Source organism: Strix uralensis, chromosome 2 (assembly GCF_047716275.1).
Source record: "Strix uralensis isolate ZFMK-TIS-50842 chromosome 2, bStrUra1, whole genome shotgun sequence".
Taxonomy (NCBI): Eukaryota; Metazoa; Chordata; class Aves; order Strigiformes; family Strigidae; genus Strix; species Strix uralensis.
Window position 1 is genome coordinate 42415139 of NC_133973.1, and position 17742 is coordinate 42432880.

General features: G+C 43.8%; 1 protein-coding gene across 1 annotated transcript in view; it reads right to left on the minus strand.

Moving 5' to 3' along the window:
- TSPAN7 (tetraspanin 7) overlaps positions 1 to 17742 on the minus strand; it is a 103690-nt gene that overhangs the window by 10236 nt on the left and 75712 nt on the right. Inside the window, exons 2-5 of the mRNA XM_074858539.1 lie at positions 9234 to 9422; positions 6931 to 7005; positions 5355 to 5450; positions 3355 to 3510 (exon numbers count right to left, since the gene is read on the minus strand). Of these exons, the coding sequence (XP_074714640.1) occupies positions 3355 to 3510; positions 5355 to 5450; positions 6931 to 7005; positions 9234 to 9422 (516 nt within the window). The remainder of the gene's footprint in view (positions 1 to 3354; positions 3511 to 5354; positions 5451 to 6930; positions 7006 to 9233; positions 9423 to 17742) is intronic.

The window sequence follows — 17742 nt, forward strand, 5'->3', positions numbered from 1 at the left end:
TTTATGTGACCTCAGAGCATTAGATGCTTGTAAAAAATGACAGCTAGAAGGAAAGGACAATGTCATTTGTTAGAGACAGGCCATTTGTGAACTAAATTCTATCATTTCTTTAACCTCTTTTACAATATCAGAAGACATTTTATTTAATCCTCAGAGTAATGAAGTGGTAAACCTAATAGTAGCTGAGTACCAGCACAGCTGTAATTCATTTCTGAAATGTTTAAGTGTACATATTAATCCTTAATTTCATTTTACAACAGTGTACAGTAGGTCAGACTCAAGCTTGCTTATTTAACACATCAAGCAACTATAGCTGTGTGTGTCTTACATGTTACGAAATGAGATTAGATTTCTCAAGCAGTGCTTTCATTCTGTCTGACATGGCTTAACATTCTCTCTCTTCTGAAATATGTTCTGTTCAACAGTCTTCAAGAGATGCAACATCTAATAGCAATGGTAATTTGAGGGAGACAGAAGATCTCGTTAAAAAAACATGCAAGTGAGAGAGTTTTGATCACTTTCCTCATTTGACGACTATGCTTTCCCAAATCACAATAATCTGTTTCCTGAAGTACATTGCATACATACGGCTTAATTGCTCAGTCCTTACTGTGCATGGAGTGAGAGTGCAAGAATCACCCGAAGAGTTGCATATATAGTACAGAAGTATGTGAAGCACTGTGTGCGCACATCTGGGTGCTGATTCAGAGGACAGAAGTGACAATTTAACAAGTATCCGAACATTCTTGACTCCACACATCTGTTCCTTTATTTAGAGAGAAGTAGTTCTTGAGGTTCGGTGGTAATGAACTCTGAAGATTAAAAGCACTATATGAACATTAATTAGCTAATCCTAATGACAGCTCTTAAAGCTAAGTATTAGTCCCATCTGAGATGTAGAAACAGACAGAGAGACTAAATGATTTACCCAAGGTCACTACGCAAGTTAGTGGCAGAATTGGCAAAGAAAATCCAGGAATGTTGTCTTTTAGTCCTGCAATTAGATCATTAGTTTAATCCTCTTTGGCTAATTCATCACTAGTTCTAATAAACTGCTAGTAATTTGATTAGCTCATAGAGAACTTGTCTTACTGATAGTTTTGCAAGATCCACTAAAACGATGTATTCCAAATACACCTATCCACAGGACTGGTAACAAGGGTCTTGCACGACACAGACAATATGTATTTTCCTTTTTCTCCAACACACAGAGAGCAAAGTGCCTATTTCCAAGATGAGCAAGGGGCATGGGTCAGAGGCAATGACGTTTGCTTCCTATCTGAAGTGAAAGCATAGGTCCACACAACATTTCCTCCTGCTTGCTTTTTATTCCCATGCTCCTTTCAGAAACATACCACCTTGTTCAAACATTTGGGACAACTCCAAGATCTCACAACTGCTAAATAGAAATCTTTACAACCTTTGACTACAAATGGCTATCTCAGAAAATGGGACACAATGTTGTAGGATATCCAAACTTCCCCTAGGTAATTAAATCAAGTAATTAAGTCAACTGCTTCCTGAGGAATCAGCAGTCCTTTTCTGTCAGGTGACTCATGCATTTGACAGGAGAGCAAGGAACAAGCATGGCTGGAAGTGAGTTACCAGCCCTGGACAAGCACAAGCTCATTCATCCTTCAGCTGCTTCCTACAATTCAGCGGGCATCCTTTGCCAAGAGGAACTTGCAAGTGGACAGGGATTTCTCTGTGCATGCAGAGCAAGCCTGGCACTCTGGGGAAACACCAGATTGGTGCTGGGAATGCAAATGGCACCTGCTCAGTTACGCAGCCAGGCAAGGTTCAGAGTGCGTGTCCGTTCTGAACTGAAAAGGTGGGACCTGCTGGTAGAATACCAGTCACATCAGACACCTTTCCTGCTGGGAAGGTGGGCAGAAGCAGGGGCTCAGGATGGGCTGTGCAGGAGGCACTCTGCCTGCAGTGGATGCTGGCTGTACTGCACATCCCCTAGATCCTTCTTGCCACTTCTGCAAAACCTGAATGTTACTACAAGTTCACGAAGCGCAACTGAGTGAAGTGGCTCATCCTTCATACCCATGCAACCCAGCAAGATTACTTTGCTGGTGGCGACTGTGTTTCTTAACGGATGGATGTCATTAATGTTCCACATCTGTCTGCAACAAGTGGCTCACATTAAACTATTACAGAAAAGAAAGGCTTAGTAGAAAATAATCCTCTAGTATCTTTTTTTAACATATGTTAGAAAATGTTGTCCACTAGCCTGGTTTTCAAAGAAAGATATTTCAGGCGGTGCTCAGCCAACACTCCAACCTCCTGATTCACAGGTAACTGAGGTGAAACAGACAGAAACAGAGGACAGAGAGGCATTTTCATATTTCCCCTGTTATCTACTCAGGACTTTTATTTATTTTTTTTAAATTCAACTCTGAAAACAAAACAGAAGAGAAAATAATCCTTAAGTCTGACTAAGCCATGTTGCAACTTAACATGGTGATTTGGCCACAATATCATTCTTTTTATCAACAAACTATTGCCTCTCTTGCAAATCTCAAGTGAGACAGAAAGAACTGATGATGCACTAGCACTTAAAGCAATAACCTGAGCTGTATTTCTGCTGTGCAGTGTCTGCTATATATGCTGCATTGTTTTACCTTTATTCCTCCCTTTCTTTGTGTTTTCTTTATTTTTATTCTCCAATTATTCCTTTTCTTCCTGTTTTCTCAACCTGCTTTCCCAACCCTATTCTGTTTCCCCAACTTGCTCCTTCAGGTGACCCCAGGGGAGGGGTCACTTTGGCCGTGCTATACTTGCAGCAGCACACATTCAAAGATTTTAAGAGTCACTGTAAATGTACCAGCCAACCACAGCGCTTGTTGTCAATTACCCATGTTTTCGCTTCAGGATGACAGACTCCAGGACTGAAATTACTGTTTGAACATAAGCAAGAGCAAAGCCTGTCCTTCCTTCCACCTAGCTACATCTTTGTCCTCAACAAAACCCTACAGCATTCAGGAGTGAGCAGAGAAGCAGAAAAGTGCTGACCAACCTAACCCTCAAGGGCAGTCGAGCACACATGCCTGTCCCGGCCGGTGTTGCTTCTGTGTGCAGTGCCATACCTCAACCTCTGCTGTGAGGAAGGGGAACAAATACACTCCTCATCAGAAATGTCGCTGCACCTGGTCATTTGAGAAAGGCCACCTTAAAGGATTTGAAAGTAAGATGGGGGGCAAAGCCAATCCTTACCATCACTCCAGCCCAATACACACATTATCAACCAACCATTTGAAACAAAATGCCACTGTAAGCAGCCATACGCTCCACTGGTGTACTGGATGGTTTCATAAAAACTGCCTCTGGCACAATGTTACTTGGTACCTTCTGGTTTACTTTAGTGGCAGCCACGGTCATGTTGCGCAGATCCTGAGTATTACAGTCACTGGAGTTCATGCAACAGCTTGTAGGGATGCCGTGTTTGAAGAAGTAAGGGCTGGTGCTCCAGTTGGTGTAGCTCTGAATGCCACAGCAGCTCAGCTATGAGGAATAAGAGGCAGATTTGAAACAAACAAGCAAACAAATCAGAATTAAAACTAGTACAGATTCATCACTGCCCACTTAATAAGCTCATAATAAAAATACAAACAGGTTGTTTCCAGTTCTGGAAAGCAGACACCACCCCCTGCCCCATTTATCACAGAAGTATCAGGAATGTCATTTACAAAAGATCAGAGCAGACAACCTACTAAAAAAAAGGCATTTTATGAGCACAGCTATTATTTCTGACATTTGACCAAGGTCCAGCCATAAAGGTATCTTTTTCAGTTGAAAGTCTGTTGGGGCTTTTTAAATTTTTTTGTATCCTTTGCTTATTTATTTATTCAATTAAAGATGATCCTGGAAATTCAAGAAAGAGCCTCACAATGCAGTCAAAAAAATGGCCATAAAAAACCCAAAGCATTACAAAGAATTACATGTAACACATACAGGGTCGAACTAGTTTAAATTGCTAAGGTGAAGCAAGCCTCTCTAACTCACCAAAATAATTTCTAGGAAAATTCACTGAGCCATGAATAGAAGGAGCCCATATGTTCATACAGTGTGTCTACGAAATCAGCTGAAAAACTCTAAGTTGGGAAGGATGTTCTGCTCTAGATGCTAAGCTAGAAGACAGTCACTCAAAGATATGGAGTACGAGCTGAATTTTCTGCATGAAAAGGGCTTATAAATGCAGTTTCTGTAAAAACAGAGCTACAAATGAAATTAACATTTTGCTACGACAAAAACACTGAACAATTACTCAAAACAATTTAGTTTAGCCAACTCCAAGGAATCAGAAGTTCAAAATACAGGTTAACATTAGGCAAATAGACAATTTGATGGCAGATTATACTCAGTTTAGAGCAGTCCAGTAATCTGCTAACCTGGAGAAGTCAGGTTAGAGGCACAGTTTCAAACACGCTGAGGGGTCCAACATAATAGTTTTAATTTCTAAAGAAGATCTAGAAGTCATCAATACAATTACATTAAAATATCCGTTCAGCAAGTTACAATCATACAAAAAGCAAACTGGCTCATAGAATGTATTGTGAGCTGAAGGGATAGCTTCTTGCTATTGTGCAGTTTCCAGTAGGATTCTAAATGTGAATTTTATTGCTCTGTGTTGTAGTTGGTGGACTTGGTCCCTTGTGGTTGGCATCTCCAACTAGTTTGGCCATGCTGTGGCATTTGCTCATGCCCTGTGCCCTGCTGGAAGGCAAGGCAACTTCCCACTGCCCTGCTATCACACCCTGTGGGTCAGAAAGGCTCTTCCACCAAGAACGTAATCCATCCCTCCAGCATGGCCGGAGAACAGCTTTCATTGCTGACCTTAGCAGCACATTTGCCCATCCCCTTTTCCTCTGGAGAAAATACACTCTGTTTCTCCCCTTGGCTCACTAGGTCTCCTTTGCCAGCCTCTCACTGTACCTGTGAAGAGAACTGCTGCAGTTTATCAGTGATACAGCATGCTAGATTATAAAATCTTGTCTCATCCAGCACAAATTTACAACATTTCATTATTGACAGATTCTGTTAAGAACAAAGTGTGTTCTTCAGGGATAAAACTGGCCCCTAAACCTAATTCAAGATCTGGACCAACAACAAGCAAGTAGGACAGGCTTTGTCTTTATTAGATGGATGTTCATTAAAACTTAAGCATCTTGGACAAGCATGTCAGTTGAAATACTTTTTCTTCAGATCAGTTTTGCCAGCCTCTAATTTTGCAGGCAATATACAGCTTACAGATTGAGACATCCACACTTCATGTTCTGTGATCAAATCCGAACGTATGCTTTGTCTCTCTTTATTTATTAATTTTTAATATCCAGTTTTAGACTTACACTTTCCTGTACGTTATCCACTGCATGGCTCCGCTCATCGTTCTTGTTGTAATTCTGGATTGCTTCAGTATATGTCCTAAGGAAAGTATCCTTGATCTATGAGGACGAGTTAAAAAACAGCTCATGTGAGCAACAAAAAGCATAACATCTGAAGCAGTTTTCACAGGTAGCAAATGCATTTCCAAATCTAACAGGGCACCCAAACTAGCCCTTCTGGCTCATTTTTAAGTGTGTTTTCTGAGCTGGCAGAGCTCCCTCTTAACTCTCAGGAGTCATTCATGCCATTTTTCAAGTGAGGTCTATCAGACATAGAAAGAAAACTACCCCAGAAAACAGCTACATTTTAAAAACCAGAAAATGACTTAATCTATAAGAAAGATATCCTTTGATGCTTTTTCCCCAAACACTTTGTTCCAGAACTAAGTCTGAAGGAGACTGCGTGCTTCTCTCTGCTCATGGATGCCTGGTGGGAGCTGAAGCTTGGTGACAGAAGTCAGTGGCATCAAAAGAAGACATGAATCCCCTGATGAGGCAGCAGCCCTTGTCCCCAGCACCAAAGGTGTTTGGGTAAGGAACAAGAAGTGTCTCAGCTGGAGAAGACCAGGGATATCACTGGGAAAGGCACTTTGACTGGTTGGTAAAGGGGCTGGGTAGCAGACGGTTTGGGCAACCCACATGGCTGTGACCTTCACAAGAGACTGTGACCAAATGGGAGCAGCAGCCTGAGGCTGCCACAGGTTAGGACAGATGAAATGGCAATGCTCAGCAGATGGACAGGTATTTCAGGATCAAATTAAAAACTATCCACCACTTGCAAGGGTAGACACCAGAAAAGCCTATAGCAAGGGAAATCTCATGTCAAAAGAGGAGACTAGAAAACCAGTTAATAAAAAGAGAAGAGATATGGAGGGTCTCTGGAGTTGTTCTGCTTCAGCACTAATGGCATGTAGGTCCATGGACTTAAAGCTGGAGATAGACCTGATTACAGTGGATAAAGCAGAAGTGCTACTACAAATCTAGATCATCAAGCTTTTTTAAGCTTCTTCCTGTCCCAGTTTCCTACCTCATTCTATTTCTAATCTCTCCTTACTCTCAGGATAGAAACAAAATCCCACCTCACTCCCTTCCCTCCCCGCCCCCCCCCCCCCCCCCCCAAAAGAAAAATATTTACAAAACATTGAGTCTGGTCTGATGTGGAAGTGCTCTCTGCCTTATATAAACAAGCACTTGCCTAGCTGAAGAAGCTGTGTTTAAGAAAAGTATTTGATCGATTTTGCAGCCCTCAGCATATGTAAAAGAGCAAAGATCTTACATGATAGACACAGGAAAAATGATAGTTCCAGAGTAAATTACCAGGCAGCTGAGGACAAGAGCTTTGTCTAAATCCCTTCATTTGGAATTGCATCAGTTTTTAAGAGCTGTACATGTTATTGTTGCACATCAGCCACATCCCTGGAGATGTGTATGGAGCTGCCGAGCTCAGCGACCTACACATTCTCCACGGTCCAGAGAACTCCTCAGCAGCTCCTGCCCAGGGAGGCACTGCCATATGCAAACTCGACCCATTTCCACCTACCTCGTGGCGAAACACAAACCCTGAAATGCCAGCCACTAGCTCAGCCAGGAACACCAGGGACAAGAACATGGCATACTGAAAACGAAGGAGGCAAGAGAAGTCAGAATGTGACAGGCTTTTGTCTCAGCACACATACTGCTCTGTTATCACATAAAATTTAAATTTCTGCTCTAGGCACCCTTTAAAGATGTTAAGAAACCACAGGTCTTTTGGAGCAGATATGTAGGTTATTACCTGAATATATTATATATGTTTATACAACTCACAGATGGTATGTATTGTCTAATTACTGGCTTTTCTGACATTTCTCTTCCCACATTTCTTAGCGTTCTCACATCAATTAAAACACACTCACATGCCAGAGATGGATACAAGTCACTCAGGTTTTGATCTTGCAGTAAGGAGTACAGACAGACCCTTCATGTTTGCATGGCACTCTGCTAAAGTAAATAAGCTTCCCCAAGTGTTTGGTTTGTGTTTATCTCACTGTTAGACTGGGATTTGCTGCCTGATTCCTGAAGTTTCTCCAATGAATGAACTGAACCACTGACTTAACTAGAAATATTCTCACAGTAATACTAGACAGATGCCTCAAATACTTTGCTGAGCCAAGGCCCATGTTTGGCTTTAGGAGCAGCATTTGGATCCAGAGCTAAATAAGCCTTGAAAACAGCACTTTCAGTGTAGACACTCACAGAATATTAAAAATACATCCAAGCAGAAATAAAGAAGGCAAAGAAAAAGATGCAAAGTGGGATGGTAAAATTTGAAGTTGGGGCTTAATCTTCTGGAGGGAAAACTACCTTTTTTCTCCATGTGCTAAATAACAGTTAATTTAAAAAGGAAACATTTTAAATTAAATTCAGTCCTAGCAGGATTTAGTGGAAAGATGAAAATTTATTTTTAATGGAAGGTTATTGGGGAAGGGAGGACAACAGTAAAGGCAGAACTAGAAAAATCTTTTTCTCCAGTTAATGCAGCTGTCAAATCACTGCCTGTATTCTGTTCAGGAGAGAAAGAAAGTTTTGAAATATGTCTCACATGTACAATGGAAATAAAACCATATGCTTGGATAGCACATGCCACTGTTAGTGGCATACCTTTAAAAGTTACACAACTTACAGAGCAACTAGTAGAGCCTGATTTCCTATGGATTTATATCACCATTCACCTTTATCCCTTTCCTATCTGGACTGCAGTAACTCCAACAAGCCTCTACATGCACCCTGACAGCACATCACCAGCAAGAGACAGCAGTAGTGCACCTACGACAGTGTTAGGTACATGACGACTGGCCACCAGCATCTACCTGCTGACTGATCTGCAGCTGCCACCTCTCCCTTACTGTGCCATCAGTTGAGGAAATTAACTCTCTTTAAGATGTCCTTTTTTAAAATTCAGTTCAAACTCGAGAAGAATCATCCATCTCCTTAGCCCCAAAATATTGCAGCAGGAGATGCTTTGTACTGTCAAGCCTTTTTCCACTATCTTAGGGCTTCACAAGTGCTATTTCCACCCTCCAAACCATTACACATATAGGATTTTGCTCCTGAATATTCCTAGAAATACAGTTTATCATATAGGTTTGTTTAACCTATAGTTAACCTATAGTTATTTTGCATTTTAAGGTAGGCTGAAAAACTCAGACCAGAGAAACTTAGAGACAGAGAGGTTAAACTAGACTGAGACACAGCTGCTGTACCTCTGCTTAGTCTACCTCGAGTCCTTGCTACTTTTGAGATGAGGACAAACATACCATACAGAGCTTTGTCTTCTGGGGCTGACTTGGTTTAGTCTAGTGAATGTTAGGAGAAAAAGAAAGGCTGGTCTGCTTTTAGAAAATATCAACTATTTTTTTCCATAGATTTCACATCAGGGTATTAAAATGACCCCTTTAAAATATACTTCAAATGAATTTCACATTTATGATGTTTTGGACATTTTTAAGATTGTAAATATACCTATCTATATGGCTCACAGAAAAACAGAATGATTGTAGAATTATTCACAGAGTAATTAATTCATCAGCAGCATTTCACCCTGCTCCCAAGCACACATGGGCCTGTACAATGTGTGGTAGCAAAATTCATTCATACTCAATCAACAACTGGTTTTGGCAAAGATTTTTTTTCCCATTCTTTGTTCAAAAGACACACGTGTTGAACATTAAGATCAATAAAATCTAGCTTATGTGCCTAAAAAACCACATTAACATCTGGTGAAGCTTGGCAGGTGGTGGTGGTAATCCCAATACATCAACAAAATCTCTTCCCCTCTTGCTTGAGGCACTTCGGCATGCTTACCAGTTTCAGCATCCATGGGCTGCCACGGCAAGTGGCAAAGCAGCCAAAAAGCCCAAAGACAATGATTGTGGTACCCGTTCCGATGAGCACGTAGGGGGCATTGGTGGAGTTCTCAGCAATGAGAGAGATGTACGTGCCAAGGGTAAGCTTGCCCCAGACGCCGACTGCGAGAAGGATAACGCCTGTGATCTGCAAAGCAAGAGGAGAAAGCTGTCAGGAGGTACCAGGGAAGGCATCCAAATTCAGTACACAGTGATCCTGAAGAGATTCATTGGTGCTGTTGTGTTGGCAGAAGGAAGCCTTAAGTCTTCTACTAACTCCAGAGGGATGGACAGAGAAAATTAATTTCCAGCATCTGGAGATGTTACATTAAGACTGTCACTGGAGGACAAACATCTAGGACTAATCACCACAAAGCTGACGACTGCCGAGGGAAGACGCAGTGTACCACCTGCAGGAACAGGCTCTCTGCTCCTACAGCACACTGAGAGAGGTGGCTAACTCCATCACTCTTACCAAAAGCCAACAATCACCACCTCAAGCCTCCTGAGTTTTGCCACAAAAACTGCCTGAACCACAGAAACCTGCTGCTTGACGTCCCATCCTTCTTAATGCCAAAGTTTCTGGAAGATGAGCATCCCTGGTGGTGTATTACTCTGGCAAGTGAGCCTTCCCCAGGCTATACAGCAAGCGACTGCCCTTGGCTGCACAGAAGCTTTCCCCCCGACACGGTGTGGGAGGACACCAGTGGGCCCTGGGAGCACCCAGCCTCTTGCCCAAGACGTGCAAGCAGAAGCCACCACACTGCAGGGCAGCAGGGGCAGGCCAGCTCCCAGCACCAGCAGGGACACAGGGGTAGCCCAGGGTGTGCTGTATGCCAACACCGAGCAGTGGCCACAACAGGGACGATGCCTGCACCACCTGCTGATCCCTACCCGATGCTAACATCCCTGCTTCAAGACCGTACACACGTAACTCATTCCCACAGCATGACCAAAGGTGGGACATGAAGGGCCAGTCCTGAGTGCCAGCTCTGCAAACACTCCCCGAAATTCCCCAAAACTTCTTACTAGCTTCTCCAGGCCACTGATGAGGGGCAGGACCAGAAGAAATGTCCTGACAGTATTCTTTAGTTCACTTTCCAAGTTTTCTCTTGTGAACATCTTTATACTGCTGTGAAATCTTGCAATTCAATACTATTACACCAGGGTTGCCCTGCAGTTGTTCATGGAGGAGATCCTTGTTCACAGTTATGTTGCACCTAAAAAGTCCCAGCTGATCTACGTTGTAAGATCTTTCAGCTACTTTTCATACACGTTAATGTGAATTAATTCAGGGAAAGCCTTGTGAAAGGAAAAAAGCAGCTTTTTGGCTTTTTTACCTAGGCTGGCTCAAAAAGGACTATGCAGGGTGCACCCCCGTCACTGCCTTCCAGCTGTGCCTTTCCACCGTCTTGCTGCTCAGCACTAGAAGGCAAAGGAGCCTGTCCTCTGCTCGACCTGTGTCTGTGGCAGTGGCAGCAAGTGCTGCTCTGGTGCAGCATTTCTCCTTCTCCAGAGAGCAAACTACATTCAGCAGAACTGCTGAATAATCAGAGCCACCTAAGGAAAATACCAGGAGGAGGGAGGATACAAAATAGATGCTCTGAAGAAAGATACAGGGGAAGGGATGCAGGGAAAGAAACCACAGAAAGAGAGAATAAAGAGGGGAGACAAGACAGGCAAAAGCAAATTAACGTGTCCTCAGAGACAGGATATCCTTTCTATACTATAGAGAATGTAATCTCACCTAGCAATTTTGATACTTCCGAGCTCATCCCCTTCCTTTCCCCACACCTCCCAGAGCTGTAGGGAAGACATGTCCCCACCTGGCTCCCGCGCAGAGCACACCAGTGTGCAGCACTGCCAGGGAAACCCATCACACACCTCTGTCTCCCAAAGTCCCCCCCACTCTCCCTGATCAGCTGTGGCAGGCATCAGCATTTCTGTCACACCTTCGGGACAGGATTAGCAGGGATTTCTGCTCTCCTGCCCATGGTGACAATAGGAATAAATCCAGCTCCTGTCCATCTTTCAGTGAAACTGTGTGAAAAGTGCTGATTCCTTGCTCTTGTACCCCACCAACTAACAGCTGAATGTCAGAAAAATCACCAAGTAGCTTACCTACCCACAGGCATCAAATGCCTCCAATGAGTCTGGTCGCATCCACACGTAACACTGTCTTCACCTCTCTCCCCCTTCTCCCTAACAAAAGCTTTTTCAGAGGGCACAGATTAATCAGCAAAGTCCGAAACAAGCTGTGAGGGACTTGGAAATCTGCAGAACAACTTTTGGTTTCTTGTCTCCAGTTCGACAATGGGCTGGTTTCTGTGCCTGAGCTGATGACAGTTTTACCATTGTCCCCAGGGAGATGTAAAAGCAGCCTTCAATGCCAAAATGAACAAGCAGCTTCACATTTGAAAGAGAACTCAAGCCTTGTAATAAAAAGCATTTTTTGTCAGCTGTTTGAAACAATTACTAACCCTTTACTATGTGTTTTAAGAGTTTGGTTCCCCCTGTCTCAGGGGGGCCTATCCAATTTATGGTACATACAGACTTTGCAAAAAAAGAGGAAAGCCTCTCAATGGTTTATTCCCCTTCTGCTTCTTAATAGAGCTCTGATTTACATGTATTTAAGGAAATCCCTCAGTTTGTGGGGAGGTCTAAATCCCCAGCATGTTTGGCACTGTGCAGAGGGGATGGGATGTTTTCACAAAGACACACTGCAGATGCACCTCAGGTTGAAGCAGCGCTGGCTGGAATTCCATGCATGAAGAGGAAAAACTAGAAGACTTCCCTGCAAACTTTTTCATGACCTTTGTTTAACAGAGCGCGAGCAGTGGGTATGACTAACGCCCATCTCCACCCAAAGGCAAACCTTGTTTCCTTATTTTCAAGACACACTTCTCATTGTTATCTCTCTGCTCCATCACACAATCAAGGGAACAGTCAATGTACTGGCTTCTTGTTTGGTTTGGCTTTTAGGTTTGTTTTGTTTAAAAGCAGGAGGGACGAGGGTAGACAGAAGATCAGAACAGTGCTGGCCTGAAAACAAGGCAGCAGGAATACACACTGCTCCTGCCACTCAGCATGACTACACGCATCTTCTCCTACTCTACCTCTTGCCCCAACAGGCTGTGGAAATGAGCCCTGTATGGTTGTACCTGATTAACGAAGCAATTCCTTCACTTGACCTGAAACCACCATGACAGTCTAAACAGTCTAATTCTGTGTCCAGTGTGACCTGCAGGTCAGGCCCAATAGATGGGAGAGCTAGGTGATGTGGGTCCATTTACATCTGAAAGGTCTAAAAGGAAACTCAGAGCACATCCTGCAATGTACAGTCTCTCCCCAGTCTTCCCCACTCCCTTCATTCAGACCATGATCATATAGTTCAGTGACAAAACAGAAAATGATTAGGAAATCAAGATAAACAGTGGCAGATAGATATATGGATATGATAAATACATCTTCTCCTGGAGACATACAAAATATTTCAGATATCCTGTCAGAGTAGAGTGACCACAAGCCTTTCGACTTTTAGAGTACCCTTGAGCCAAGATTCACCACCCAGAGCAGCTTTATTTGTAAACACCTGCAACAGCCAGCACACATGGACCAACACAGCAGCAGTCTCACTTCACTGGACTTCTACAGAAAAACCTGGCTTTCGTATGGCCCCTCCAAGAATGAAGATTTGTCCTGGAAATGGTATGACAAAGACAACCTGTGCTAAAAGGGTAGCACAACCCCACTCCAGATCCTCAGCACACACAGAAGAAATGAACTGGCAGTTGCAGAACCTGCGATGCCCCAACTGAGACATCTGGAGCGGTACATAAAAACAAGCATTAGCAAAGGCAAAAACCTATTTTTGCTTCTAAAAAGTGACTACAGGAGAGATCCTGCCCAAATGTAAGGAGCTGTGGGAGAATTGTCAATAGGTGTTTTTTGGAGGGCTGAGACCCCCTTCCCCCCACAGCCCCTGGGGGGCAGAAGGTCAGAGCAGCCTCTCTGAGCCTCAGCCCTGTTTTATGCAATACCAGCTGTGACAAGCATCATGTGATGAAGGAAACCCTGGTTTACGCCACCTCCCTCAAGCATCTCTGACTTCATGTGTTGTTGGGTTTTTTGTTGGTTTCAAGCTCAGAGTCTGAATATGCACAGAGGCAGTCGATTGGAGAAAGGATGCATAGGGAAGGGTGGCCTAGATAGCTCAGCCATTTTCAAGATTTACCAGCTGTCATGTACCACACCACCCCCTGGCCCAGCGGCTAATGATGGGTCTGCCTCCATGGTGCAGTGCAAGGCAGGAGCTCCTGCACAGGCAGGAGGCCGAGGGGTGTCCTGCGGGCACGTTGATGCCCTCGGGGCAAGATTAATGAAGCCCACAGAGCAACTTCCAGGGCTGGGCTGGCAGTGCCCCGCCTCGCAGCTTGCATCGGGGAGCTTCACTCACTCATCGCCGTTGCTGGGACCCCTGACATGGAGACCCTGCCTTCCTAAAGCAGATCTCTGACCACCCCCTTTGTCACAGCGCTGGGTCCCACAGATGGTGGGGGGCCTGAGGCAGAGCCACCTAGGCTGCACACAACCAGAGCCAGATAGGTGAAACACACCCTCAGTGCTTACGGATGTAAAACTTAGAGCGTGGATGGAAAAAGCAAAGCTGTGATTATTACATGATGAAGTTATCCATCTTTTTGTGTTGTCCTGTCCTCTAGTGTAGTCAAGGGAAAGTAAAAAAGAAAAAAAACCCCGAAATACCAGGTATCAAGGCCTGTCACAAACATACACAATGCTCTGACTCAGAAAAAAGCTCTGACATTTCCTTGGACTTTATACAAACCTTGGTTTAAGCAGTGATAGCCCACACCTGGATTAAACAGTCCAAGCACGCATCCATCCCCAAACAGAAAATATCGTGAGAGAGAGATTCATGTCAGCAGCCAGGGCAGGCCTGGTTTATCCATGCTCAGGGCCAGTTCCTACTGCCATAACAAGCCCCAGAAATTCAGACATGTTTCGTGTCCACAAATGGGCTTGCAAGCGGTTTGTGCTGGCTTTTGTTGACTCTTTTTAATGCTTGCAAACCATCCCACCTCTCAGCATTTTGATGGATGCTCCCTTTCTGCACATGTTTCCAGGACAAAGCGCTTCATTTTGCCTCCTGACATATAGTGCTCCCCTTCTAGCCTGGTGCGCGGCTGCTGCCGGGACAGCCCCATGCCTTGGAGTCCACCCAGCGAGGAAATGACCCAGCCATGAAAGTCTCGTGCCCTGCCTGAAGCAGCCCCCATCCCCAACAACCCCCCAGTACCTCCCGCTAGCAGTCACCACCAAGTCAATTCTTCTTTTGCTTTAGTGACTGCCCCACTGCCAGTGTTGCTGCTGTAATGGTGTTCCAGCACAAGGGCAACCTGTCTTGACATGGGGGCCACAGGGGCTGCTCCTGTCCCCTGCCAGCACAGCACACCACCGGATTGGGCAGCGCAGCTCTCTTCTCCTGCTTGCCCCTGGGTGGGAGAAGTCACTGTCAGTCTTGGCAGAACAAAGGTTTGCAAGTTACTGATACCTGCTCCAGGCTCATGGGCTGAGACATGCCAAACTGAGGGAAGCTGAGAAAATTAAGGCACCTTTGATACACCATTACTGCACCGACCCTTCAAGACAAGCAACCCTGAATCAGTATTTCTTTTTCGGACCAGAAAAGGAAAAAAAAAATCCACCCCGCAACTTCCGGTTCTTTGCTGTGTTCTGTCTTGAGCCTTCCAACATTATTAGAAAGCTATTTCATCCTGGATTTCATCAAAGGTAGATCATGTCTTCCTTACAAAAATTCACTGCAGTGGAAGCCCCTAGACCCATGTTTCCTCAGCCAGGAAACCTGAGATGAAGCATTCAATAAAACATTATTAGGCCTGCCCTTCATTTAGGTCAAACATTTTAAAGGTTAAAAAAAACCAACATAGGAGATATCCAAGTAGGGCAAGGACTGTAAAGACTACACGCAACTAGGAATTGCATTGTTTAGTGCTAGCAGATCTCACATTTCATTGTGTCTGAACTGAGGCTCGGCAAACACACCCCAGAAACCCTCAACTGACAAGATGGCAGGAAATGAAGCAGGTAGGCCACCTGGTTATATTCTAAGAAAAACTCCACTGAAATCAAGATGTTCCCATGGAGTGTTTTAATCTAGAAGAATTGGCATGTTCTGGCTTAAAAAAAAAAATCTGAGAAAAAAACTCCCCAACCAGCTCTACCCCTTGCTCTGGCCATGTGCATCATGCCCAAACCTCACTGGCCTCCCAAGCACCATTATGCTTTCCTGTTCCTTCCCGCCTAACATCTCTGTGTATCTCACATTTATGCTGTGTATCACACATTTACACTTGCATCTGAATGAATTGGGATTGTCAGTAGGCCTGCAAGACTGTGCAAGGACCACCAAAGCATGTCTCCTTGCCTTGTCCTGCCTCTCCTCAAGCATGGTACACAGACACATCCCACAGTCACTGATTTCAGTCAAAGGCAGGCTTTCTAGCTCTTTAGCCTTCCTTCAGCATTAGTACAGATGTTTCCAATGCTACCTGCAGTATTGCCCCCAGTTCTGGAGCTGATTGGATGTGGTGAAAAAGTTAATACACTACAGGCAGGCAGAAATATGATTGAACTAAATATTAGGTCTAACTTCACTTGTCCAATAAACCATCTGCTTTTAAGAGACACACAGACAAAGATATGGCCAACAGCGTTAGTACAAAGGAATGTGCTGCAGCTTTACAGGAGGCAGGGAGAGTGATATTCTGATAACGCTGAGCATTGCTGAAATCAGAACTAATGCTAAACACACGGAGTTTCTCAATAAAGGGCAACAGAAAAATGTCTAAGAACTACTTCTTTTAATAGTGCTGGGACAAAGATTAAAGTATCAACCCCCTCCTTCTGGGTAACAACAATGAAATATGTAAATAAGAGAAGAGGATTCAGAGAATAATTTTGAAAGTGCACTATCTTTCATTCTGTCAGAATTAGGCAGGAAAACATTAGGTACTCCTTTAAACTAAATGCACACTACATTCTAACTGAGTTTGTTTCATACCCCAAATGTCACAGAGCATTGGTAGCATGGTACACAGTGAGCTGCTGCCTTAAACTGAGATATGAAAGCTACTACATCTCACATCCACAGAGATTCAAGAGGCCCAAATCCAGAGGAACTAATTTGTACATAGGGCTTCCATATGGAACATTTAAAGCTTATAATTTACAAAGGTGAAGATAAATTTGCAGCAGTAATTGCTAGTTTGTCTACATGATTCATGTCCTAGTGTTCATTACAGATGTCAGCTATTTTGATTCTTAAACTCTGGCAAATAAAACTTGGAACCCAACCCTGATTGATACGGAGCACACAGCAATCCCTACTGTTTCCAAAAGCAGTGGGAAGAGCTCAGCATTTCCCTGGACCGGTTTTTTATCCACAGAAATGAGATGCAGGAGGGCAGCTTCATTAATCAGGATCTCATTCTAGGTATAATTTTTCTATTTCATTTTGTATTTGCAACCTTGCTAAATGAATGTAAAATGTGTGCAACTTAAAAAGAGATCCAAAGAGGTAGAAAAGAGTCAGATGTAATGAAAATACCCATGTTCCTGATATTTTCAGCTCCTTGATTCCAATGCTTCCTTTTCCAAACACCAGCCTTCCTGTGCTTTGGTAGAGGTACACTGTCTCTGCACAGCTCTACTGCAATGTTCTTCTCACACAGGCTAGAGAAAGTCTGTACATAAAATGGATGAAGCCAGGGGAAGGCAGACAAGAACTAATGCAATCCATCTTGACTGAAGTTGAAAGGTTTAGCGATAGGTTTAGCAGACTGTGAGGAAATGAGAGAGGACCAAGGCACATGGCTAATTAGATCTACCAGACATTTCCCCAAAGGCGGGAAACTTTCATGAAGAAAAGTGTCGACCTTGACAGCATCCAGAGCAAATCCTGCATTAAAAGCATGTACAGAGAAACTTAAAAATAACTGGCCTACCTCTGAAAATTTTATAACTTTCCCAAAATAGGCAAGGGATCACATTCAAAATGTTCTTGCTTTACAGCCTGCAAAGCAATGGGATTGGCTGGCTTTGAATCTTCTGCCTCAGCCTCTGGGCTCTTATCAGGCAGACAGGTGACTAAAACAAGCATAAATCTTCCTTTGAGCTTCAATGTCAGCTTTTCACAGGCAGGAGCAAAGCAGTAAGAAAAGATATGATGCAACATGGAGATGCACGTAAGCCGGCAACACAGCTGAATTCTCTGTTCTCATATCTGGTGATCTCGACTATGCTTACAAAACCAACTTGGGTTACCTTTTGCACAGGGTCGACCTCTGCTGGAGTTTATAAGAAATGAAGATGTCATGAGCTGTATCTTTGGAAGAAGGCAACCCTTGCATGTCCTTATGTCCCCTTTG